At 43.6% G+C, this 27,261-nt stretch overlaps 1 protein-coding gene across 4 annotated transcripts in view; it reads left to right on the top strand.

Annotated features, from left to right (window-relative positions):
* Positions 1-27,261, top strand: part of ARL15 (ARF like GTPase 15) — a 335,565-nt gene that overhangs the window by 130,730 nt on the left and 177,574 nt on the right. For 2 of the 4 annotated variants that reach the window (XM_084629128.1, XM_084629129.1), the window contains 3 exons: positions 5,453-5,512; positions 8,922-9,074; positions 24,229-24,437. In XM_084629128.1, coding sequence (XP_084485254.1) covers positions 5,453-5,512; positions 8,922-9,074; positions 24,229-24,437 — 422 coding nt within the window. The remainder of the gene's footprint in view (positions 1-5,452; positions 5,513-8,921; positions 9,075-24,228; positions 24,438-27,261) is intronic. The other 2 variants (XM_084629130.1, XM_084629131.1) reach the window with 2 other exon arrangements.

Here is a 27,261-nt window from a genome sequence, read left to right as displayed (position 1 = left end):
ACACATTAGGTTTATTCCTTATAATAATAATAATAATAATAACTAATAAAATACCCGCCCTCCAATTCATCTCATATATTTGTTTCTCTATTAATAATTCAAATGCACATGATGGAAAAGGATTATGGGAACTAAATAACTAATATGTAAAATAAAGCTAATCCTTGATACTTTTGTAGCCCAGAAATTTTGAATTTACAGTAACAATTTTTTAAAGTTTGATTCCTAATATATTTATATCAGTTATCCAAATAGAACATATTTATTCCCTTGGCCACTTCCTAGTTAGTTCCATGTTCATTGTACTACTGTGTGGGGTGTGTGTATAGTTTGAAAAGTGAGTGTGTGTGTGTGTTATATTTTGTTTAAAGATGAATGGCTACACTAACTGGGTTAGGTTTAAAGTATGTGCTGAAGGCTGTGTAGATCTTCAGCATAGTAATTCATTTTTAAAATAATCTTTTTAACAGTGTTTTGAACTGCGTCATTAACGAAGGTGCAAAGGCAGCTTATTCTCGCAAAATTTAGTGATATTCTTTCCTGGGGAATTTTCACAAAAACATGTACAATCTTGTGCATTTTAAAAGAGAGAGAGCTCTCCAGTAACATGGGTGGTGTATCTAAATTGTTAATTTCTAAAAGTCCTACCCCCTGTGGATTTTTCCATAGACACCAAAAAGGGAAGAAAGAAACCTTTGAAGTCTTATTCCTTAAGGGGCTTTGCTACATAGGCACAAAGTGGGGGGAAAAGGTGATAGTAAATGGGGTGAGATGAGGAAACTAGAGGATACACATTAGGATTTAGGTCCTTCCAAAATCAGTCAGTGCAGCACTGTGGAATGTGTAAGTAACCAAAAGGAAACTTCATCAATGGTCAGTGTTTGTTTTTGGTCATAATCCTTTCTCTTTGGTCAGTGGAGGAGAGGAATTGAGCTGGGGCAGGTTTAGATCAGAGATAAATTCTACAAAAAACAACAGGGTGAAAGAAAAGAGTTAAATATAAACAGACATAACTAAAACTTATAAATGTATCTATGCCAATGCAAGAAGCTTAAAAACAAACATAGGAGAACCAGGATGCCTGTCAATAAGAGATGATTGTGACACACTATGCATTAATGAAAAATGGTGAAATGACAAAAACAAATACCTGGGTATAAAATTAATAAGGAGAGATTAGGTCATAGAGGAGGAAGAACAATCTTGTGATGTGATGTTTTTCTAGATATGTGACCCGAGTGATTGAGTACAGTTCATTTGATAGTGTAATAGGGAGGGGGTGTGTGGCAGTGTTTGTGTGAGAAGTTGGTGTATGTAGGTATGTAAGTTTACACTGTGTTTCATATATGTGGTTTTGAGTTTTGCATTCTTGTCCATGAGCAGCCTTAACTGGTTTTCATGGTGTGCTCAATATCCTCATATTTTAATAATTTAAATAAAATAGAATGGTAAGAAATTTAAAACTGATTCAAGGTAATACTGTTTCTTACACACTGTGTACTTAACCTGTGGAATTCATTGCCATTACAGTTATATCATAGGTTTCAGAGTATAGACTTTAAAGGGATAAAACCCTCCTGATTCAGGGCATAAACCAACATCCAGCTCCTCAGTTAGGAAGAAACTTGCTGTGTGGGAAGATTATTCCATAAGTGATCTCTGCAGGGTTTCTTGCATCTTTCTCTGAAGCATCTGTTATTGGCCAGTGTCTGAACCAGAGTACCGGAAGTGACCGGACTGTCCTGGTATGTCAGTTCTTCTGTTCTGTTCAGCAAGAAATACAGTGCTGGATTGGCAAACCTGGGCATCCCTCAGAATTGTACCTGACCAAACCCCTTCAAAGATATTGCATGTGTAAACATGTTGATACTGTGTGTGCTATACTAAAGTTAGGAGCCCCAAACTCCCCTTCCCCAGCTTCCTGAAGGGGTGGGGGTGCTTTCCTTTAAATCCCCTTCCAATCAATTTTATCCAATCAGTGTCCCTTCCATAACAAGTACCTGCACTGGATATCTGCTATATTAACCTAACCTCCCTGACCTGCTGTGGGGGAGGTGAAGAAACCCTCTCCACCTAGGCCTATTTGGTGATGAGGGAAAAATTCCTTCCCAGCCCCCAAGGAAAAAGGGCAACTAGCATAATGCCCACATTAGATCTTAAAGAAACTCAATTCTACTCTGATTCCATAAATGGGAGGGTGGGTGTTTGTCCTGCCTCAGTGTGTTGCATTTCAGGGTCCATGACTGAGGTGTCCCTCAATATCCAGGGCCACTCTCTGTAAAAGTCCTTTGTCTTAGATCGCAGCCTTCCAATTGCTGCACCTATAGCTTGAATACTGTGCCTGTTTCGCCAGTTTTGGTTGCGGTTTAGCTGCAGCAACATTGGGCTGTGATCCAGTTTCCATGGGAATCTTGGCCACAGCCATCCTGGGCCGTGCCTCAGTTTCCCCACATTTGATTCTCAATATCTGCTGGGACCTTGGCCATAACAACCCTGATCTGTACCTTTTCCCCCCAGTGTTGGTCCTCAATTTACGCTGGAATCTTAGCTTCAGACGCCCTGAACTGTGCCTCAGTTTTTCCAAATTTCGTTGCCAGTTTCGACTGGAGTATTGGCTGCAGCTGCCCTGAGCTGTGCCTCAGTTTCCCCAATTTCTGTTACCTACAGAGGTGCTCGCTATACATATGCCCCCCTCACAAAGGGAACTCTATCAATGGTCTGTGGCCCCATCCCTAAGTTCCTTCTGCGAGATGGATCAAAGGTGTTTGGTCTGTAACATTCTGCCTGCTGGGGAGACCCATTGCTCTGCTGTGGCCTGGTCCCAGAACTCTGCAAAGCTTATAGAATGCCAATGCTGTTGCTTATGTACCCTTCAGTGTCTGGACTCTAGGATTTGGGGAATCCCTGTAAGAAATTCCAAACTGTGGGAATGTCCCTGTATCTCCCCTATTCTCCTTCCTGCCCCTCACAGCTCTGTGGTGGTGAGAGTCCACCCATCTGCCCACCCCCTTGTAAGAGGGAACACACAACTCTTTGGTGAGTAGAGGGTGCTGCCATACTAGCTGTAACACTGGACAGCCTTCCTCCCATCCTACGTGCACTTGCTCTGCAGTGGGATGAGAGCTCAGGCAGCCTCTCTGTTCCCCATTGTGCCCCCCCTTGCTGTGGACGACACCAATTCATTATTCTGTGTTAAGGGGGCCTAGTCCAGCCTCCTCTGCAAGGCACCACCTGGCTTTTCTCCTCTGGCTCAAACTGTTGCTACTCCAAGCTTCCTCCAAACCCCCATATGTTTCCCTGGCTGCCCTTCCCCACTGCACATGATCCTGCATATGAATTGGGAGTGAGGTGGGAGAGGAGGAGTTCAGTTTGGTCCTCAAACCCCAGGCTCCTACAGGGTCCACTCACCCAGCGCTGGCCAAGGAAAAGCCTTCTTTGGGTCCTATGGTGCCTCCCACCGCTGCTGCCACCCTTTCTGCATTTTTGAGATCCTGGGGTGACTTCGCCCTGTCCTCACTGAGGCCCTACTGGTCACCGTGAGACTCCTGGAAACCCCCAACAGTGTATAGTGCTCCTCTGCTGCTGCTTAGTAATTGGTGGGAGACAGATGTTTTCCCCCCCTTATTAACTAGGGGCAAGAAGATGCTCTAGGCAAACTAGGCACCTGCCTAGAGCAGCAGATTGTGCCGAGGTGCCAGGGGCAGCTGGGCCTAACCGGACTGGTGCTTGGGACCCAGTGTGCTGGGTTGGAATGCCACTCATTGACACCTGGAGCAGCTTCAGGTGTGTTGCTTCTTCCTATGCATCTGGGATCTTGTTCTGTTTATAGTTTATAAAGGGCTAATAAATGATTAATCAATATTTTAATATTAAGGTTAATAAATGGTTACAGATTTAGTCCAATCGGTCAACAGGTTGGTTATATCCATGGCTTATAAACATACATAACACCTACTGAAGTGTTTAACCATCTAGAGTACATACTACTCATGTGTGTAACAGGGTTGTAATGTCTACTACATAATTTATATCCCTTCATCAACCTTAATATTAAGAGTGACCAAGAAAAGCATACTTAAGTAAAACAACGTATGCAGTTCAATTTATTTTCCCAGTCTCTTTCTATGTTAAAAATCCTAGAATGGTTACCTCCTATTATTAATAATGCAAAACTTCAGTTTCAGTATTAAAAAAAAAAAAAAAAAAAAATTGAATGGGGATTGCCAAAAAACATGCGTATTCTATCAATTTCTATTTTTTGGACTTACATTCCCACACCACTTTTAAGTAAGAATGTGGGAGATGGGGGTAATGCTTTGTTGCACGAGTTATTAGCAGAATGGAGTGTCTGTGGCTAAGCTAATAAAATCCCTATTTATAGAAAGGTTATATTGGCAAGATAATAGGTAGGGCCCTACCAAATTCACAGCCATGAAAAATGTGTCAGACTGTGAAATTTGATCTCCCCCGTGAAATCTGGCTATTGTAGGGGAAACCAGATTTCACACAGCGGGGCGCCCGGAGAACGGCATCTGCTGGCCAGGAGCCCAGCTCTGAAGGTAACGCCGCCACCAGCAGCGTACAGAAGTGAGGGTGGCATGGTATGGGGAGGTCGTCATTTTCTGCGGGGGGAGAAGGGTCAACCTTACAGGTGGGCAACTGCCCAGGGCCCCGTGGTCAGGGGTCACCGTGATAACCCCCCTGCCCTTTTCCTACAGCCAACCCAAGGTCTCTTGAACTCCCAAGTGCTGGAGCTGGGGAGAGGCAGGCCTGGAAGTCCCCTGGCCAGGGGCTCCTACTTTGCACCAGACTCCAGTTGCTAATCCCAGATGGGCTGGGGAGGGACGGGACTTCCTCTTTCCCTGCACGGGCTGCTCCTAGGGCTGGATCAGACCCACCTCCAGGAACCTCCCGGCTGCAGGAAGCTTTGCATCTGCTGGGTCGGAGCTCAGCTCAGAAAGCATCGCTGCGGCAGCAGCAGTGCAGAATTGAGGGTGTCTTGGTATGGTATTGCCACCTTTACTTCTGCGCGGCTGCTGGCAGTGGTGCTGCCTTCAGAGCTGGGCACCTGGCCGGCAGCTGCCCTCTGAAGGTAGTAGTGCAGAAGCAAGGGTGGCAATACTGAGACGTGCCCCCCCCCCCCTCCGGGGACCACCTTTTGGCTTGTGACCCCCATGGTTACAACACTGTGAAATTTCAGATTTAAATATCTGAAACCATGAAATTTACCATTTTTAAAACCCTGTGAAATTAACCAAAATGGATCCTGAATTTGGTAGGGCCCTCCTTATAGGTCTACTTGTATTAATTGATTTGCTTCTATGCAATCTATATTTAATGTGCCTGAGTAGCCTATCTCAAACCACAGTGAATATAATAGTTTTAATGGATACAGTCTATTTCAAAATACCTTACCAAATAAGTTACTAACACTTTTTGTTTCTAATTTTAGGTTTTAGCATAAAAGCAGTGCCATTCCAGAATGCCGTCTTGAATGTAAAAGAACTTGGAGGTATAACACTTTTAATCACTTGCATATCTGATTGGTATTTTACTTTCATTTCACTGTATAAAGGTACAGTATCTAAGCCCCACAGTAGAACACCACTAATTGATTACTTCACTATAGGCACACTAAATAGGGAGTTTGTAAAAGATAGGGGCTCTGGAATATTTAAGATTTCTGCTTGTTTTGTCACATAATTATTTTAAATGTCAGAATAATGAAAAATTTGTGACTGAAATTCATTTATACATTGGATTATATCAAAGCATCACAACTTGAGGAATGTGCAAGCAATTCATAAAATAAATTGGATTATACTGCATGGCATGTCTTTTAATCTCTTGAACCCTAAGGATGAGTGTACATAATATAAATATAATAAATTTAGGGCCAAATTGTAGCCTTGCTAGAGTGACAACACAGATCAAAGGTACTCTCTTATCCCCATTACTAGTTACCTGCATCACAGATGATGACGTGTAAGAGGAAGCATTTGTTGCATTTGAGCCTCTTACATTTGAGCCTCTACTCTAGAAATGGTCCTCTCCTTGAGGTGTAAAACATTTCAGGAGTAGCCAATTTCCAAAGGATTAAGGGGACACAGATGACTTGAAATCCAGTCAATTAAAAAAAAAAAATAGTTTGAATCAGGTAAGTTACTTGCCCACTAATCCCCCTGCCAACTTTGGTTGTACATTTTCCTATTTTTAAAAAAGTTTCTCTCCCTAGTTTGTCTATTACAGGGTCAGTTTGACTAACAAACGTCTAAGTTGATGGCTTGGCTGGCCAACAGGTAGCTGTATTAATAAAATAAAATGAGAAGATTTTTCTGTTGGGGGAAAAAAATTCTGGTCTTTCCCCTGAACTTCTACTTATAGTCTGTATCTTTTTTTTCCCCCTTCACTCCCATAGGTACATAAATACAGTAGCAAATTGACTTTTAGGGATTAATCTTTCAACAAGGCTTAAACTTACTTGTCTTAAAGACTGTCATGGAAAAATTAGATGACTTCTAGAGGGAAGTCTTTCATTGTACAAAATCAGATCCATGGTTCCTTCCTAGTTTAACTTATTGTTGAGGAAGCTCTGAGATAAACACTTATTAAACTTAAAGTAGCCCCTCTTTGTTACTGTAGGCCCAGATGTTGTAGACCAGGGGTGGGAAAAGTACAGACCGCTTCCGGCCCACCAGCTGTTTTAATCCAGCACTCGAGCCCCCGCTGGGAAGTGGGGTTTGGAGCTTGCTCCGCTCCAGATGGGGAGCAGGGTTGGGGGCCACTCCGCGTGGCTCCCGGAAGCAGCGGCATGTCCCTGCTTCGGTTCCTACGCATAGGAGCAGCCGGGGGCTCTGCATGCTGCCCCCACCCCAAGCGTTGCCCCCGCAGGTCCCATTGACCAGGAACTGTGACCAGTGGGAGCTGCAGGGGCAGTGTCTGTGGACGGGGCAGTGAACAGGAGAGCCGCCTGGCCATGCCTCCATGTAGGAGCTGGAATGGGGGGGACATGCTGCTGCTTCTGGGTTTTGCTTGAGGTAAGTGCTGCCTGGACCCTGCACCCTGAGCCACCTCGCCTGCACCCCAACCCCTTGCTCCAGCCCTGATTCCCCGCCCGCCCTCCGAACTCCTCGGTCCCATCCTGGAGCACCCTTCTGCACCCCAGACCCCTCCCATCCTCAGCCCCACCACAGAGCTCACAGCCCCAGCTGGAACCCTCCCCCTCATCCCCCATGCCCTGACCCCTTGCCCCAGCTCTGATCCCCGTCCCAGCCCAACCCTTCTGCACCCCCAAGCCCCTCATCTTCAGCCCCACTCCATTCCCCATACCCCCATTCCCCATCCTCTGTCCCAGCCTGGGGCTCCCTCCTGCACCCTGAACTCCTCATTTCTGACTCCACCCCAGAGCCTGAGCCCCCAGCCAGAGCCCTCACCCCCTCCCGCACTCCAACCCCAATTTTGTGAGCATTCGTGGCCTGCCATACAATGTCTATTTCTAGATATGGCCCTTGGGCCAAAAAGTTTGTCCACGCCTGTTGTAGACGCTGATGGTCTTGCCTTGGTCATCCATTCCAAAAGGGAGGCTGCAACCTCCTTTAGCGTTTGGAGCATAGCATAGGGATTATGACTAAGGGTCACGGTTATATTTAGTAGAAGTCACGGACAGGTCGTGGCAATAAAGAAAAATTCACGGAAGCCTGCGACCTGTCCCTGACTTTTACTAAAAATACCTGGGGGGTGCGGGGGGGGGGGTCAGAGAAGGGACAAACAGAGTGCTGCCAGGGCTTGCAGCTGACCCAACTCCAGCCGCTGCTCTGGCGGGCTGGAGACCACTGTTCTGATGGCCCCGGGCTGGCCCAGAAGAAGTCAGAGGTCCCAGAAAGTCATGGAATCAATGACCTCTATGACAGAATTGTAGGCTTAATTATGACACATTTGTCTATGAATTTATATTGTACTTGTCACCATGGTGCCTGAGTGACATCTGAGTTCTATTCAGCTGTGCAATTCTTTCCCAATGTCACAAAGTAAAGTCACTTGGGGCCAAATTTTGGAGTCTAAATGCAGTCAGTTAAAGCTAGATGGCAGGTAGCTAGATACTGATTTAGACTCAAGGCCTCCAGTGCCCAGTCTGATGGTTGGGTATTTTTAATATTTTTCCAAGTGTGAGGGATGTTTTCTGTTGGATTAGGGTGAAGATTCTTTTAAGAGGTGGTAGGGCTTTTTGGAGGGCTGAAAAGTGAAGACCTCACTTGGAAAGAGATGCAGGGCAGCTGTTACATATGTTTATATTTTGTGTAGAAGCACTGTGAAGACTGCAACACCTTTGACTTGATTGCAGCACATCAGCATGTTGATCCTGTCAGGCAGTGTTGTCCCCTGATATTTCCCCCCTTTCTCTGTTTGTGGAGGAGAATTGCTGAATATAATAGACCACATCATTTCTGTACTGGTATAAACAGTGTACAGAAATAGGTCTTACCAGTTTAGTTTTCGTAACTTTTCTCTTTCTCTGCTAAACTTTGTTCTGGAATTTCTGCTGTTGATGTTGAGGGAGAGGGGCCTGTATTAGGTTAGTTTTGTAAGATTCTCTTCCCCCCCACCCCCCATCCCAAACACTAATATGTTGTGGCTGAGTTTTGTTTTCTGTACTATAGCAGTCTTGTCTGGGCAGTTGATGTTGAGAATCTGGAGAGGCTGAAAGGAATCGGTCTTCAAAGGTTCACTATTCATTGCTGCATGTCAGTCAAAAGGGAAAAGTTCCGTTTAGATTTTAATTTGTGATGTACTCAATTAATTTAAAAATTGCCTTGCAAACTTAGCCTTTGGAAACTTGTAAGCCTTGTCTAGTTGCCTGAGCACAATGAAGTTTTATTTCAAATACTTTAAGGACTGACTGTTAAAACTCATACTTTTTTTAGATTTCTTCTTTCAGCAGCCAAGCAGTTATGTGAAACAGATGCTGATTGTGTACTATTCCTTTTGTTTGGCTGAAGGAATACTCCTCCTTGTAGTGGAAGGTGGTGCATGTTTGTACCATTCTAGTTACCTCCTGGAGCTTCTAATACAGCCAGGTTTGTGCTTCTCTGTTTCTATAGAATTATACAAAAAAATTTCATTTATAGGTTATAGAAAAAACAGCCACTTTCATATTGTCTGCTGCTGGTCTCATTAACTCCATCATTCTTTAGTATTTGTTTGGGACAGAGAGCGAAGCTTGCTGTGCTCTCTTGCAGACATTTGCCTTTTATCAAACACTGTTTTAGATTCTTAAAAACTGCAAAAAAGTGAATTAACATGTTAAATTTTCTGATTACTTGACTCATGGAATATCCTGACCTCTTGCATCATTTAACTGAACAGATTATTTTTTGTATTTTTAAACAATACTAACTTGGTACATTGAATCTGGTTTTGAATCTAATTTCTGAAATATTAGAAGTTTTGCTTAAAAAAATAAGATTTTGAATCAGTAAGAAAAATCTCTGTGGAGACTTTAAAATCACAAATACTTAAATACTTGAAATAATTGAAAAGCTGTTCTTCCTTCATTTGCCTGCCAAGTCCAGTGTCCAGAGTAAAGTTTCCCTTTTGACATAGCAGTTGTGTAATTTCTTTTCTTCTTAAGTTGCAAGACATTAAGTTTTGAATTTGATAAATAAATCAGAGAATCTGTTTCTTTGATTAGGCTACTCAGGAGGTTTGGCATTCATTAACCCAGATGCCCCAAAAGTGTACTTTTACCGTGCAGATATAAATAGCCCCCTCTCACTTAACTCAGGTACACCATGAAATGGAGGAGTTGGAGGTCCAGCAAAGCCCTAGCATGGTATTGTAAGCAGGAACTGCACCTGATTCAATATAAAATGTGGGAGATGAGAGAATGGGGGGAGAGAAGAGACTGGAAAAATGGCAAGGGCAGAAGCTGACTTTGGCTGTTTAAAATTTTAATTAATGTATTTAGTGCTGGTGAATTCCCTGGGTAAACTGAGCTCCTTGGTTTATCCACAGTACAGATACTACAGGGCAGCACCAATGCCAAGCTTCTTCATGTTGTCTGACCAAGAAGCCTTATTCATAATCTTGAGAGACCACCTCTGGAGTGATGATAGTTCAGTCAGTGTGCTCCTTTGGTTGCTGGCTTCATGATATTTACAAAATCAGTGCTAGTTATTGGTGGTACCTGAGACGTGGATACTTACTGGGAACTAAATCAAGACCATAAACACACTTCAGAATAATCACATCAAATAACATTCACATCCATATAGTCATGTAATTTTAGAGACAGACAGGAATCTAATTTGGTCTTTTAATCCACCATTCTGTAAATGGAGGGTTGAAAACTGTGGTGAAATATTTGTAACTTCCAGACTGGGATGGATTTGCAGGATTAATTAGAGATGGAAAGATCTAGGTTTTATTATCAAATTCCTCTTGATTGCCCAATTGAGGCTGGAGGAGGTTTTCTCTACTGGCAAATTCTAAGCCTCTTCCAGCAATGGTCCACCCAAGCCCTGCACCATTTCTCTGGAGTTCTGCTCCTTGCTTCATCAGTATGTGTTTCAGGCCATGAAGGAAAAGCTCATAATGAAATCTTGGAGCACTGAAATATTGTGACCATTCAAGGAATGAGGTTGAGATTGAGTAACAAATTTTAGGTAGAGGAAGGACCAAAGTTGTTACAATAAGATCACATGGCTGCTTTAATTTTGGACGGTCGTTTGTTCGTTGACGACAAACTCATTTCTTGTTGACAATGCAGGAAGAGTCTGAAGGAGAGATTTGATGAACAGAAGTGAATTAACAGAATTGGTGAATCCTAATTAAGAGGATATTCCATGCGTAGGAGGCAGTGTAGGAAAAGTAATTGACTGTTGTCGAAGAAGTGGATGAATGGAGTATCAAGGCTAACATCGTTGGAGGATACAGGGGATGAGTACTACTATCAGAATAAGAAAAGGAGTACTTGTGGCCCCTTAGAGACTAACAAATTTATTTGAGCATAAGCTTTCGTGAGCTACAGCTCATCCGATGAAGTGAGCTGTAGCTCACGAAAGCTTATGCTCAAATTTGTTAGTCTCTAAGGTGCCACAAGTACTCCTTTTCTTTTTGCGAATACAGACTAACATGGCTGCTACTCTGAAAACTATCAGAATAGATGGCCAACCCAAAAAAATAGGACGTATAAGAGCTGTGTAAGTTTCTTCATTAGCAAGAGCTTGCTTAGCACAGGGGAGATTTGAGACCATGGCAGACCATATCAACCCAGCTGCAGGCTCAACTACAAATGTCTGTAAGAGTATGCATCTCACTCCTGCGTCATATGACTTCGTGCACTTATAGAATCATAGAAGTGTAGGGCTGGAAGGGACCTCAATAGTAGTCCATCCCCCTGTGTTGAGGCAGGATCAAGTATATCTAGATCATCCCTGGAATGTTTGTCTAACTTGTTCTTAAAAACCTATAATAAGAGGATTGCACAACCTCCCTTGGTGACATATTCCATATCCTTATAGTTAGAAAGTTTTTCCTAATATCTAACCTAAATCTCCCTTCCTGCAGTTTAAATTGATTACTTCTTGTCCTACCTTTTAGTGGAACAATTGATCACTGTCCTCTTTTTAACAGCCCTTACCATATTTGAAGACTGTTATCAGGTCTTCCTCTCGCCTTTTTTCCCTCAAGACTAAACATGCGCACAATATGCCAGACTTCACCTTTGTGCCATGCAAATCTTTGTATCTATGCAGCAGACATCAGCAAAATGTAATTTAACAAATACAAATGTGAGGTGCTACACTTAAGGAAGAAAAACCAAATGCACAAATACAGAATGGGGGCTAACTGGCTTGGCACCAGCACTGCTGACAAGGTTCTGGGTGTTGTGATCAATCACAACCTCTACTTGAGTCAACAATGCTATACCATTGCAAAAAAAGCAAATGTAATTTTAGGTTGCATTAATAGAGGCATAGCATGCAAATCAGGGAAGGTGATAGTACAACTCTACTGAGCACTGGTTAGGCTTCAGCTAGATTACTGTGTCCAGTTTTGGTCAGCAATGTGTAGAAAGGATGTAGAGAAACTGGAAAGGATCCAGAGGCAAGTGACAAAGACGATCAAAGGGATGGAATGCAAGCCATGTGAGCAAAGGCTGAAGGAATTGGGTATGCTTAGTTTGGGAAAAGAGAAGATTAAGGGGGGACATGGTAGTGATCTTCAAATATTTGAAAGGCTGCCATAAAAAAGATGGAGAAAAGTTCTCTTGCCACAGACAGCAGGACAAGATGCAATGGGTTCAAACTACACCATAGCAGATTTGGATTCAACCTCAGGAAAAACTTCCATTGTCCTACTGTTCTTACAGGTAGGAACAGACTGCGTTGGGAGGTTGTGGAAGCTGCTTCACTGAAGGTTTTCAAAAGGCTGGATAGCCATCTGTCTTGGATGGTTTAGATACAACAAATCCTACATCTTGGCAGGGGGTTAGATTAGATGACCCTTTGGTTCCTTTTAACCCTGTGGCTCTATGATCACATGTACATGAGGGTTCAGGTCTTACTAGAATTCCTCTCATTATTAGATTCATGGAAGGACCCTTGCTGGGTGTGCAAAGGAATACCACTTTTTCCACCTCTGCCTTCCAAAATGCTGGGGACCAATACCTCAAAGCTAGGGGAGGGGAGCTCCCTTAGACCACTTTCAGACCCAAGGCTTCTGGACTCTAGAAAAGACTTCCACATAAGTGTCATAGAACTTAGCTATTTGCCTAGTTTTCACAACATTTCTACTTCTGCTCTGCAAAGTAGCTGTTCATCTTGGACCTGGTGCCTTTGTCACCAAAACTCATCAGTGGTTCTGCATCTACCAGACTTACAGAACATCAGTAGGAAATTCTTAGACAACTACCAGTAGACTGTCAAGGACTCTGCCCTGCAGACCATCTTCTGTAGGTGGGGATAACCAGCAATGGGCCTGTTTGCTACAGCTCAGAATAAGAAATATCAACATCCTGTTTAAGGTGGGGTTGGGAAGGGAAGGTCTGAGTCCAGGATCCAAGTTCAGTGCATTTCTCATCTCATGGACACCAGGGATCATGCACATCTATCCACAAATCCCATTAATACCAAGCATCCTGAGGAAACTCACACAGGGCTCAGCAGTAATGATACTACTAGCGCCAGCTTGGCCCATATGGTTTTTTGTATTCAGACGTAAGGAACCTGTCAACATAGCCCACAGTCACAGAACCTGTCTTACCTGTGTGATCTAATAGGACTGTGGTCATATTCTACTCCTGAACCCAGCATTGTTGCAGTGTGGATGCTGGCTGGTTAATTTCCATTGAGGAAAAAGTATTCATTTGAAGCCCAAAACATTTTGGTGCATAGCAGAAAAAAACTCTACTAGACTGGCCTGTTGAGCTTAATGAAAGAGGTTTTCTATTTGGGCAGCACAATGTCACCTTAAAAACTGATTTCCTGATATTCTGGACTATCTGTTAGCGCCATAATAATATATTTAGCAGCAATATTAATACATCCCACTGTTCAGGTCATACTACATTTTGCCATCCTAAGATTCCTCAAGGGTCTCATTAATGTGTTGCCCCCCAGTTAGGGAGCTCCCTCCATCTTAGAACCTCAGCATAGTTTTAATTGGTTTAATGGGACCCCTTTTTAAGCCTCTGGCAACTTGCTCTTTATACCATCTATCTATACAGACTTTGAAGGGCAGGGGAAATTCAGGCTCTTGTGGCTGGTCCACCTTATGCCATATTTCACAGAGATAAGATAATGCTTAAGCAGCATGCTAAGTTCTGATCCAAGATTTGTGTCAGGTTTTTGTTTGAATCGGCTGATTTCCCTTACCCCCCCCCCCTTCCACCCCATTCCCAGTTTTCTTCCGTAAGCCACCAGAGGGAAGACAAATTGCCCATCCTTGACACTTTTAGGGCTCTTTCATACTACCTTGATAGAATGAGACCCTTTGGAGGAGCTCTCAAGCTGTTTGTAGCATTTGCAGAAAAGTTTAAAGGTCAGGCAGTGTCCAGCCAAAGATTGTCTAAATTGGGGAGTCTAATTGTATTAAAACATGCTATGAGGTAGCTAGATTACATCTACCTGTGCTGGGTGGAGCCCATTCTACTAGGGATAGGGCAGCTTCTCGAAGAAGTGTCCCTATCTCAGTAATTTGCAGAGCAGCCCTATTGGAATCAGTCCATGCTTTCACACTCTTCACCTACCAGTGATGTATGGTTTGTTTGGGGGGGGGGGTATTTGGTACAGTTGTACATAATGCAGTGGTGTGCGAACTTTTCCAATCAAGCCCCCCCATTAATAGAATCTGTCTGCATGCCGCTTCTCCCCCCTTCTGCCCCCAACTGCACAGCCAAGGCTTCCTCGGCAGCAGAGCTTGGGCTGAAGACGGAAGTGGGGCAGGAGCTGGAGTTGGGGGCGGAGAGAGAATGAGGGCAGAGCTGCGGTTGGGAATGGAGCAGGGTCTGGAGGCGGAGCAGGAATGGGGGCTGAATGGGGTTGGGGGCAGAGCGGGGCTGGAAGCATGGCACTCCCTCCTCACCCCCTGTGGGGGCTGGCCCCTCCCTCCTTCCCAAACATTCCTCCATGCCTCCCTAGGGTACGCGCCCCAGTTTGGGAACCCACTGACATAATGGAATTTGTTTTTATCTTTTTCTTTTAAAAATGAAATCATCTTTGAGATTTCCTGTAAAAAAAAAAATAAAAAAATAGTATCTGATTATGTAATTTAAGACTGCAGCATAATTCAAACTAGTTTTCACAGGCAACCATAGATCTGGCACTTCCTAAGTTTCAAGTGCTTAAATTTGCAACCTAAATAATGTTGTTCTAACAGTTTTTTTCAAAATGTAATTAATAAGGGGGAGACAAAGGGGTCTGGAGGCCGCAGTTAGCAGCTATGAAAAATATTGAAGCTATGAATCTCAAGTTAACCTCACTACAAAAACATGGAAGGAAGACACAAGCAAGCAGAGATGATTTTCACAAACTGCAGCTTGTTTAGTAACAAAAATATAAATCTTCATAGAACAATATGTATATGCTGATTGCAGTGTTGCTGTAAGCGCGTTGGTCCCAGGATATTAGAGACAAGGTGGGTGAGGTAACATCTCTAATTGCTAATACCTGAGCAAGAGCTCTGTATAGCTCGAAAGCTTCTCTCTTCCACCAACAGAAGTTGGTCCAATAAAAGGTATTACTTCACCCACTTTGTCTAATATGTACATGTGTATTTCTGTTTTTGTATCTATTGAGTACACAGGGAGCACACACCAAAAATTATCCTCCCACGAGATTCTGGTTTGCCTCTTGTGCTGTTTGTGCATGAACTCCTGGATTGCTGGAAGGCCTGGTCTATACTACACCGTTAAATTTATGTAAACTGCCTTATGTCGATCTAATAACGAATGTGTCTAAACTACCAGATCCCTTCTGCCGACATAACTTGCCTGCTGTGTCGACTTAATTACTTCACTTTCGCGAGAGGCGTAGTGCTTAATTTGATGTTGTTAGATACTGCGTTGCTAACATCAGTTTAACTGGCCTCCAGGCTGTGTCCCATAATGCTCTGCTGTGTCCGCTCTGGTAAACATTTTCAACTCTTCTGCACAGCAGCCAGCTACCCAGGAGACAGCCCCTCCCCATTAAAGGACTGGGAAGTTTTGAATTTTCATTTCCTGTTTTTCCTGCATGGAGAGCTCATCTTCACAGCTGATCATGGCAGCTCCATGCGCCAAATGTACTCCAGTCTGGAGTATACAGGAGGTGGTGGTGGATCTTCTTGGTGTGTGGGGAGAAGAGGCTGTGCAGGCACAGCCATGATTCAGCCTCCGAGACATAGACATCTGTGAACAGATCGTGCTGCGCATGGGGGAGAAGGGCTACACCCGGGGCATGCAGCAGTACCGGGTGAAAATCGAGGAACTGAGGCAGGTGTACCAGAGGCAAGGGAGGTGAACAGTTGCTCTGGTGGTAGATGTGCCACCGCTACAAGGAGCGGCATGTGATTCTCAGCGGTGACCCCATCATGACCCCCAAGATACCTCTGAGGAGTCCATGCTGGCTCCAACAATGCTGAGGAGGAGGTCTTGGATGAGGAAGAAGAAGAGGAGAATGGGAGACAGGTGAGTGGGGAATCCCTGCTCCTGTTGAGTCAGGAGCTATTTGTAACCCCGGAGCAGTCCAGCCAGTTGCAGAACAGCATCATGGCAGAGCGTGATGCTAGGGAAGGAACTTCTGGTGAGTATGAAATTTCAAGTAATATTTTGGAGTCAGATGTTCTTGTATTCTATATTTAATTAAAATTAAGAAGGTGAGGTAGAGTGGCTATCTGCTTCTCAGTGGCCGCACCAACTAAGCAGAGGGTGCCCTATGCAAAAGACTGTTCACGTACACAGGGATGGTGTGGGAATCCTCCATATAGATCTCCAGGAAACTTTCGTGAAGGTACTCTGCAATCTGGAGAAGACTGCCTTATTTCTTCCACCGCCATAGGACACCATACAACAGTTTCCCTTGCCACTACAGTGTGTGTTCAGCTAATTCAACTAGGCATCATTGTAGTACACAGCACTGCAGTATAAGGACCCAGTCTATACCTGGATGCTTGCAGCATCTGTTCCCTTGCTTCCTCTATTACTCTCAGAGAGTAATATCAACTAGGGTCACCTTCAGGGGGACAGTGGTAGTTTTCATTGCAACTGCTCGAACCACAAACAGTGCCTGTGCTCTCCCATTGTGATTTTCTGCCCCTTCAGCCAACTGTAGTTTGGGTGGCAGGGGTTGGTGTTGATCTTAGTAACTGCAAGCCTTGGGCGATGGCTAGCAGCAGCAGGACCTGTGGGGAGATTGGGAGGAAGGGAAATTCTGTGGTGCCCACTCGCTGCTGCAAGCAAACCCTCTCCTCCAGCACAGCCTCTGCCAAGGCTTGCAGTTTGGTTCCCACTCTCCAAACAATGCCCATGTTACAAAGGGGAGGTGGGATGGCCCCCTGCCCACCTTGGGTTGCCCACGCAATGCTGCTGATGGTCTGGCACCCATGCACCAAGACCATATGCACCATGGCTGAGACAGCAAACTGGGTCAATGAATATCTTATGTAAATGAAAATGTTCTGCCTTAAACTTCTGTGAAATAAGGGGAGTTTTTATATAGCAACTCTGCACTAGACATTGAGTCTACATTGGCAATGGTTGCTTTGTGCTTTCCGTGGCTTAGAGCTGAAAGTGTGGGCTTCAGCTCTTCCTCCACACTGGTGGAGAGGCTCTCCCAGATAAAACGAAGGTGAAAGAGAACGCATGATGACATGTTTAATGAGATTGTGAACGCCTCTGGGACAGTGGACACCAAGCAGAAAGTGTGGAGGATTTCTCTCTCTGAAAAACTGGACATGGACCTGGTGAGCAGGAGATCAGCCCAGGAGAATGAGCATGGCACACAGCAGGAGATGCTGGGGATTCTGAAGGAGCAGATAGACATGTTGAGGCATCTGGTTCATCTTCAGGAGAAACATTTTGTGGCTAGACTCCCTCCATAGCCCCTGCAGAACGGCATTCCAACATCGCCACATTCCTTCTCCCTCTCTCCCAAATGTTCCAAGTGGCAGTGGGGGGTGGGGCAGGATTGCAATATCCCTTCCGCTCAACCCTGGGGGAGGAGCTTAGGAATAAAGCTGCACATAAGATGATGTGTGACAGGCAAGGCCACTGCCCTTTTAAAGACAAGCTGAATGTGTCTTTCCCCCTCCCAATTTTATTCCACCGTGTCCAAGGTTAAATTCTATTTGTGATTTGTTACAGTATGTTTGTTCAATAAAAGTCAATGTCTTGAGAGTGAAGGAGTCTTTATTAATTTAAAATTGGGGAGGGGGGGAGAAGAGGAGGGACAGAGAAACTGAAGCAATGGAGGGGATGTGTTGGAGACAAAAACCCAGCAGTCACAGCAAGGTTCATACTATGGGAAGGCACAATACAGAAAAGCAGTACACATTACTGAGGGTCATTACTGAAACAGGTTTTCAAAGTCTGCCTGAGAGACAGTGTTCCAGGCTGAGCTCTTCTTATAGCTCTGGTATCTGGCTGCTCAAAATTAGCAGACCGCCTACCCACCTCCAAGCCCCACCCTGGAAACTTTTCTCCCTTTGCTTCACGGATATTATTAAGCACAGAGCAGACAGCTATACCCATGGGGATATTGCTGTCACTGAGGTGTAACCTAGTAATCAGACTGCACAATTCTGCACTTGCTCAGCCTGTTATTTAATTGATCCTTGTTGCTGTCTAGGTGTCCAGTGTATCGCTTCATGAGCCATGGGAGGAAGGTGTAGGCTGGGTCTCCCAGGGTTACTCTTGGCATTTCAGCATCAGCAATGGTTATTTTGCATTCCAGAAAGAAATTCACTCCTCGCTGCTTTCTGAACAGACGTGTTGTTAAAGATGCGTGTGTCATGGACCTTTCTTGACCATCCCACATTGATGTTAGTAAAATGGCCCTACTGATCCACCAGCACTTGCAACACCACTGAAAAGTATTCTGTTTATGTACGCTTTGGGAAGATGGTCTGGTGTCAATGGATATGGGATATGCGTGCCATCTATTGCTCCACCACAGTTAGGGAACCCCATTGTGGCAAAACTATCCAGTATTTCTTGCACATTGCCCAGAGTCACAACCCTTCTTAGCAAAAGGCCGTTAATGGCCCTGCATACTTGGATCACAACGTACCCCCTGCCTCCCCCCTCCCGGTGGATTTTCCAACTCCAAATTGATTCCCTTCTTACCAGTAGCAGTCTGGCACTGCTAACTTCCACACAGTGATGGCCACTCGCTGTCAGAGCAGGTCTCGTTTTAGTGTCCCTGCACTGCAGGGCTGGGAAGAGCCCCACAACACTTACCGGAAAGTGGTCTTGCGCATACGAAAGTTCGGCAGACACTGGTCACAATCCCATAACTGCATAACAGTGCAATCCCACCAGTCAGTGTTTGTTTCTCGGGACCAGAGACTGTGCTCCCCCATGTTCAGCTGCTGTGCAACTGCCAGCAGAAACTGGGAATTGTTTCATTCTGTGACTTCCAGCAGAGCTGCTGGAAGGACATTAGTGTTCCATGTAGCAGCTCCTCTTGTGGCTCTGGAAATACTGCAGGATAAGGCATGTGGTGTTTGTAATGCTCACAACAATAGTGAACGGCTAAGCGGGGGTCCATGCTTCTTGGGATATGGCATACGCGCATCTATACCAGTCTTTTAAAAAAAGGCAGGAAATATCATGGGTTCCAGTTGAAATCAGGGGAAGGAGGGAGAAAATGGCATCATGGGACGTTGAAGCTATGTTCACAGTCCCCGCTGTAAGCATGTTTTGGTCCCATGAGGCATTGCAAGTCCTTCCAAAAATCCCTATGGTGAATTGCACTGTTAGGATAGCTATGCACGGTACACTGCTCTCTGCATCGATGCAAGCGCTGCTAGTGAGGATGAGCCCCACCGACATAAGGAGTGTGGTGTAGATACGCAGTCCCAACTTACTGCAGCGGCTGGATGTCGACTTAACTGAAGTTGACTTAAGACTGTCGTGTAGACATGCCCTTGGAGTGTGTCCTTCTGGAGACGAGTCTGCTGATTCATCCTTATGACACCTAGTGCACAGCTGCAGTAGTTCCACCTAAACGGCAATGCTAGGAGAAACCAACATCAACCTGTTAGTATGAAGAATCCAGGGAGCAGAAGTCTCGGGAATCTTTATCCAGAAATAAACTCACGAAAGGAAAGGATGAAGAAGGTGGTGGTGGGGAAGGGCGTAATGTAGGCCAGCATGTAATGTAAAACCCATGTTGATGTACTGTAGAGTCTCAGGTTTCTGTGTCATCTCTGCTCTTGGTGTCTCAAACTCTCTGGCTTGATGAAAGATTGCACTGATTCCCGTGGCAACTCACTGTACCTGGAAATGACACTGAGGGGCATATGGAAGAGCTGCAGAGTCTAAGCAACACTGAAACCCTTTGCAGGCAGAGCAAAGAAGAAGAGATTTATGGGATGTTGGTGTGGAACAGTAATAGTGTTTCAGTATAATTGCACTTTCCGTCAACATGCTGTACAATCTAAGTTGTTTCTAAAATATAGAAAATCATACTGTATTTGAACTGTTGGTGTATAAGTGAGGCTGAATTAATAGTGAATTTAAGCAACATTTTTCAAAATATTAAAAGGCTGCTTTGTCCAGATTTAAATAACCATTTCTTAAGGGTCTCTCACAGAAAAAGACTGGTCAGGTCTAATTTGATTCAGCACTTACACAGTAGCACCTTTTTTGTACCTAAGAACATATGGTTTTCAGGGTTTTGAAAAGGATCTGAGAAAAGTGTGTAATAATATTTGTCACTACTGTTATGACTGGAGTAACCAACAGGGAGGGACAAAGAAACAGAAGGCAGATTAGTGCTAGGAAGGGTTTATTTTTAATGGCTATGTGCAGAATGTATTGTAATTACACTTTGAAAAGTGCTATGATCACGTGGATCTGTGAACCTTTTTAGGGAAGGTGTGCGCTAAATGTTGACCTCTTCACCCTGACTTAATGTAAAACACCTGTCTTGCTGAGCAGTGCACAACATAAGTACATGTTTTAAGGTAGATGCTTTTGAAAGCTATATAACACTATTCTAAAATATTCCATTGTACTTACATTAAGTTGCCTTATTCGGTGTCCTATACCTTGCTCAGAACATTGCCTGGGCATAATTAATTTGTTTGTTTCAAAAATACATAGAGATTTCCTTAAAACCAATAGCCAGCACACGTGTACACAGTATGTCAGTATAAATAGTTTCACTTCTCCCCTCTCAAAATAGTTATCTTTATGTAAAGAGCAGCATTTCCCCCCTTTCACTCCGAACTACATTTTCTTTTTTTTCCTGAGACTCATCAAGCACCCTGTACTATTTTTTTTGTTCCCTTTTAATGATAGTCCCAGACAGATGAGGAGGAACAGTCCCTGCCCCAAAGAACTCATACTCAGATGGTATCAGGACTGATGTTTTGCTGCTGAAGGCCAAATCATGTAGTGCTCTGCTGGAGGAGGCAGAGCTCTTGGGAGGCCTTTCAGGCTGACAGAGCAAATTGAGTCAGACATTTTTGTGTGAATTGTTTTCATGTCACCATTCCACTAACTAAATATATAATTACAAAATAAATGTAGGCTTTGTTTATATTTTTAAATCAAATATTTTTACACAATACCACCCTAGGGTTGCATGGCACTTCAGATATATGAGAAAATCAGATTCCTAAGTCTACAAATGAATGACAGAGAACACACAAGCACAATAGAACCCCTGTTTAAGAACTAATTGTGTTTGAAAAGTTCATACAATTGAACATCTCAAAATTTACAGTACGTATGGTGCTTAAGTTGCAGTATGGTGCACTGCATCACTTTCTTCTTGTCCTTTAAACTACCCTCTGCAAAGTGACTTCCAATTCATTGAAGGCATTGGAATATGAAGGGACATTGATTTGTTCTTCATGATCATCACTTTTTTCTCCCTTGGGAAAAAATGTTCATATAGCTGGTCATTTGTAGATTGGTGTTCATAAAATCAAAGTTCTACTGTAAAGATGTGTGACGGGACGGGACACACTCACTTTTCGTGAGCGCCTCCTGTTGACTCTGTGCAAACCTGCACAAACACACACCTTGCTCATGGTGCCCCTTGTTGGCTGTTTCCCTTGTCAGGTAGGTCTTTGGTGGCTCAGCCCTCTGGCTAAGTCACTCAGTTAATAGGTGAATGGATGGATTAATCCCTTTTGGGGTAAAAGGTCCAACAGGGCCTGTCCCTGTTCCCTTGTTAATTTCTGTACCCAGTCTCTGGGCTCAGTTCTCAGCCCCTTCTTGGCTAGCTCTAAGTCTGTGCCTGCCCTGGTATAGAGCAGTGCCCCCAGAAGACTCTTTGCTGTTATCAGTTTTTATTGTCCCAGCTCTCCAGCCAGTTCACTCCTTGAAGTTCAACCCCCTTCTGGGGTAACAAAGTTCAACGCATGGTTGGCTCTCTGCAGGGTCTTCAGCCCCAGCCCTGGGCCTGTTTAAACTCCTAGACCCTTTCTTGGGCTTTTCATGAAGTGTCTTATCCCCTCCTTGTGGCTTAGACCACTTCTCCAGATGGACCCAGGCCTGCCCATTACTCCGGATCCTAACCCAGGGACCCTATAGACAGCAGCCACATACAGCTTCCTTTACTTGGTTGCTGCAGCTATTCCCCAGGCTGCTTCCCACTTGGTCCCATCACCTTCTTGGGTTCTCTCTGTTCTCTGCTTGAGCAGGGCCTCCCCCAACCCTCCTTTCCTGAAATGTTTCTCCATCTTCCAGGACTTCCTCAGTCTTCCAGTCCCAGCTGGGATCTAACCTTCTCAGATCCTACAGCGCCTTTTAACCGAGTCTTCTGCATTCTGATTAGCTGCTTTCCTGCAGCCCTTCTAGGCAGGCCTGGAGGACCTACCTTCACAGCTCCTTTTCTGGGGTGGGGTGTGGTAAGACCACAAGACCTCCAGCAGGGAGCCTCAAAGAGCCAAGCACACACCATCACATGATGAAACTGTGGAGCTGCAGTCAGAGGAACGAGTGGGACAACAGTAAAAATGGGAAGACGGGCCATTATTTGTAAGGTTTCAGAGTAGCAGCCGTGTTAGTCTGTATTTGCAAGAAGAAAAGGAGTACTTGTGGCACCTTAGAGACTAACAAATTTATTTGAGCATAAGCTTTCGTGGGCTACAGCTCACTTCATCGGATGCATGCAGTGGAAAATACAGTGGAGAGATTTATATACATAGAGAACATGAAATAATGGGTGTTACCATACACACTGTAACCAGAGTGATCACTTAAGGTGAGCTATTAGCAGCAGGAGAGCGGGGCAGAAAAAAAACCTTTTGTAGCGATAATCAAGGTGGGCCACTTCCAGCAGTTGACAAGAACGTCTGAGGAACAGTGGGGTTGGGGGGGGAATAAACATGGGAAAATAGTTTTACTTTGTGTAATGACACACCCACTCCCAGTCTCTATTCAAGCCTAAGTTAATTGTATCCAGTTTGCAAATTAATTCCAATTCAGCAGTCTCTCGTTGGAGTCTGTTTTTGAAGTGTTTTTGTTGAAGTATTGGCACTTTTAGGTTTGTAATCGAGTGACCAGAGAGATTGAAGTGTTCTCTGACTGGTTTTTGAATGTTATAATTCTTGACGTCTGATTTGTGTCCATTTATTCTTTTACGTAGAGACTGTCCAGTTTGACCAATGTACATGGCATAGGGACATTGCTGGCACATCATGGCATACATCACATTGGTAGATGTGCAGATGAACAAGCCTCTGATAGTGTGGCTGATGTGATTAGGCCCTATGATGGTGTCCCCTGAATAGATATGTGGACACAGTTGGCAACGGGCTTTGTTGCAAGCATAGGTTCCTGGGTTAGTGGTTCTGTTGTGTGGCATGTGGTTGCTGGTGAGTATTTGCTTCAGGTTGGGGGGCTGTCTGTAGGCAAGGACTGGCCTGTCTCCCAAGATCTGTGAGAGTGAGGGGTCGTCCTTCAGGATAGGTTGTAGATCCTTGATGATGTGCTGGAGAGGTTTTAGTTGGGGGCTGAAGGTGATGGCTAGTGGCGTTCTGTTATTTTCTTCATTGGGCCTGTCCTGTAGTAGGGGACTTCTGGGTCCTCTTCTGGCTCTGTCAGTCTGTTTCTTCACTTCAGCAGGTGGGTATTGTAGTTGTAAGAATGCTTGATAGAGATCTTGTAGGTGTTTGTCTCTGTCTGAGGGGTTGGAGCAAATGTGTTTGTATCGTAGAGCTTGGCTGTAGACAATGGATCGTGCGGTGTGGTCTGGATGAAAGCTGGAGGCATGTAGGTAGGAATAGCAGTCAGTAGGTTTCCGGTATAGGGAACGGTGTGGAAGTCGGTGGTCCTGAAGCAGGTTTAGAGATTGATGGCAAGCTAATTAAGCGGAAACTTTTAGAGAAAGGGCAACCAAATTCTGCCCTTACTGACAAATGTTCTTGATTTCAGTGGTTTGCACAGAATGTATAGTAAAGACAAAATTTGTCCCATTACTTTAATCTATTCTAAGTGGTAGGGTTATCTGGCAGGAAATTTTGAACTATTTAACTTTCCGTGTTTTTAATTAGTTTTCATTATTGTTTTGAAAGGGGCTGACACTATTAGGAAGTACTGGAGTCGTTACTACCAAGGATCCCAAGGGGTAATATTTGTATTAGACAGTGCCTCCTCGGAAGATGATCTAGAAACGGCGAGGAATGAACTGCATTCTGCTCTTCAGCACCCACAGTTATGTACTCTGCCATTTTTAATATTGGCCAATCATCAAGACAAGCCAGCAGCTCGCTCAGTACAAGAGGTATGTTAACATGGCAGCATCTTGTTTGTCTGCACACCGTGATAGAAAGCACATCATTATTCAAGTGCATTTTGTGCTGATCACACTAAATGTTCTTAGTCTTCTTGGAGAGCAGAACCTGTAAAAGAACTGGATATAAATATAATTCTCCTGCTTTCACCTTCTTTTGCTTAAGGGAGAAAAGACGTTTCTAACTGCTTTTATCAAAAGCTACTGGGAGAGTGTTTTTTGTTTTACTTGTTGTTTGTTAGCTATTAGTTTAATCTTGATTTTTGTTTTTATCCTCCTTAGCACAACCCCATTATCTTAGTCGTCACCATTGCTTAAAACTATATATTATGCTTGCAACCGTGTGTAGCTTTTATGTAAATACTTTTTTCTTATCTGCTATCCACTGACATGGGAGTCAAGTTGTAATTCTTATTCTGAAGTCCTATTTTGAATTTCCTAATCTAAGATGTGATATCCCTGCCTAACTTGCAGTAATTATACAGAGAATCCTTTAATTGTTCCATTCAATAAATTCAGCACTCAGTACTATTAGCAGTCACTGAAAAATGTTTGTTTTAGTTGTCTTGTGTGCTGTCTTACAGCAGCAGTGTTGAGAGTAGCGTGTTTTTTTTACAAGATGCTCTACTTTAAAAAAAAATTGTAGGAAGTAATGTATTTTGAACGAAATTTTAACCGAGTGAGTTTATAGTTCTGCTGAAATGCAACCAACTGTGCGATCTTCTTCTTTGTGTAAGCGTTAAGGCACTCTGCATGATAAAAGTTTTATGTGAAATGAATATTTGTCCTGTGAATGATGATTTCATTACAGTAAAGTCAAAACTGCTTTAGTGTCATAATTGGGGTATTTTGCTGTCATATTAAAAATCTTACTTTTTTTACACATAGTTTTTTCAAAAATAATATGAACTTGCAAGAAATACTGTTGAAGCAGAATGCAAAAGCCCTTTATCCACACTACACCAGCTACTATTTGTGCAGCATAGTACGTACATCCTTCCTGTACTGGTCCAACACTGTCTCATGTCACACATCTCCTCAGCCAACGGAATGGAGAATATGAATGTTATTTAGGTTAGAGTCAGACAAGTGGTATAGTTTTTAATGTAAACAATGTCTGGGGATGTAATGCCACTTTTAAGATGAGATGCTGAGAATAAATGCGGCTTAGGCAATTGAGGTTGCACTGTAAAAATACTTGATATTTATACAAAAATCAAGCTCTATTCTCTGAAATTGGAATTAGTGTATATCCATGTTACATAAAGGGTAAACTGAGCTACACAATCTTACAAGCCCCAGAAGATGCAGCAAGATAATGGCTGATCCAGGAATAAAATTTGAGACAATGGAATCAGAGTATATATGATTCAGGGTAGGGATGCCAAGCCTCCAGGATTGTCCTGGAGTCTCTAGGAATTAAAGATTGTTATATGGTGAAACCTCCAGGAATACATCCAACCAAAATTGGCAACCCTATTCCAGGGCAGAATTTTTAATAATGACTGCCTAATGTTAGGTGCAGCTAAATAAGTTGCCTCATTATTCAAAAGTGCTGAGCACCTTGGGTTCAACAGTGCAATATTTATTTCCAAAACCCTGTTGTTTTTAAAATGTCACTATGTCCCCAGGTACAGCTGGGTGGCCAGCACTGTTCTGAAACAGGCATGCACGTTTATTTTGAAACCTAACTTTGAGGCACTTGTTTTTGAAATTCTTGGCCCTGGTTTTTAATGTGGTACAAACATGCCATAAGTAGTATATGGTCGTCTAAAGATACGAGAGAAAGAAAAATCACTTTCCCCCTCCTCAGTTTTGAGTTGGAGGATTCTCATGGTTACAAGAAGGATGAGAAACAAGGAACAACTATTGATCTCTAACAACTGTTTATTATAATACAGATTTTGTGCGTAGGATTTTTTTTATCAACATTGTTTCAGTATTGTAATAAATTATGTTCTCAGTCATTACAACATGATGTTAAGGTACTGTACTTTACCTTTCACGTAAAGGAAATTGATTCTACTGTGTTAAGAGAGGTTTTTCCCCCACTTTTTTCTTTAATCACTCTAATGCTTCAAATGTATCTTTTTAAAACAATGTGGAGTATAGCTTTTTCTTAAAGGTGCGGTGTAGATGTGTACTGATTGAAGCTTCTGATTATAAATATGGCTACTTGAATATTCAGTCTATAATGCTTATAGGTATGACATGTTTGTTCATTTTCCACAGTCTCTTCATGCTATGTCTGTACTCTGCTTTACAGATTATTTAGCTTTACAGAGAGTTACAGAAGCAGATCCCATCCTATAGTGGGATATTTGTGGGCATGCCTTTGGGTCTGCACAGATCCAATTGTGGGATTAGGGCCAATATTAATCACCCTCAATCTTCTTTTTTTTTCAGGACCCTCTCCTCCCACTTCCCTCCCCTCACTTTCTGTTCTCCATAATGATGCATGTGGTGTCAATAGCAGTTGTTCTTCGCGTGATTGCTCATATCCATTCCAATTAGGTGTGCGCACACCGCATGCACAGTCATTGGAAAGTTTTCCCCCTAGCAGCACCTGTCAGGTTGGCTGTGGAGCCCCCTGGAGTGGCGCCTTCATGGCCCTCAATATTTGACACTGCCGACCCGGTGCCGCCTCAGTTCCTTCTTACCTCCAGTGACAGTCGTTGGAACTGTGGCATCTCGTTTAGCAAGTTCTACCATGTTTCCCTAGCCTTGTTTGTCTTTTTTTTTCTTTTTACGTATTAGTTAGTTTAATTTTTAGTTCGTATTGGTACTTACCAGTTGGGCTGGGAGGTTTACTGTC

Source organism: Lepidochelys olivacea (genome assembly GCF_965140295.1).
Source record: "Lepidochelys olivacea isolate rLepOli2 genome assembly, chromosome: 5".
Classification (NCBI taxonomy): domain Eukaryota; kingdom Metazoa; phylum Chordata; order Testudines; family Cheloniidae; genus Lepidochelys; species Lepidochelys olivacea.
The sequence above is the reverse complement of the archived record's forward strand: the minus strand, read 5'-3'. Positions and strand labels throughout refer to the sequence as shown.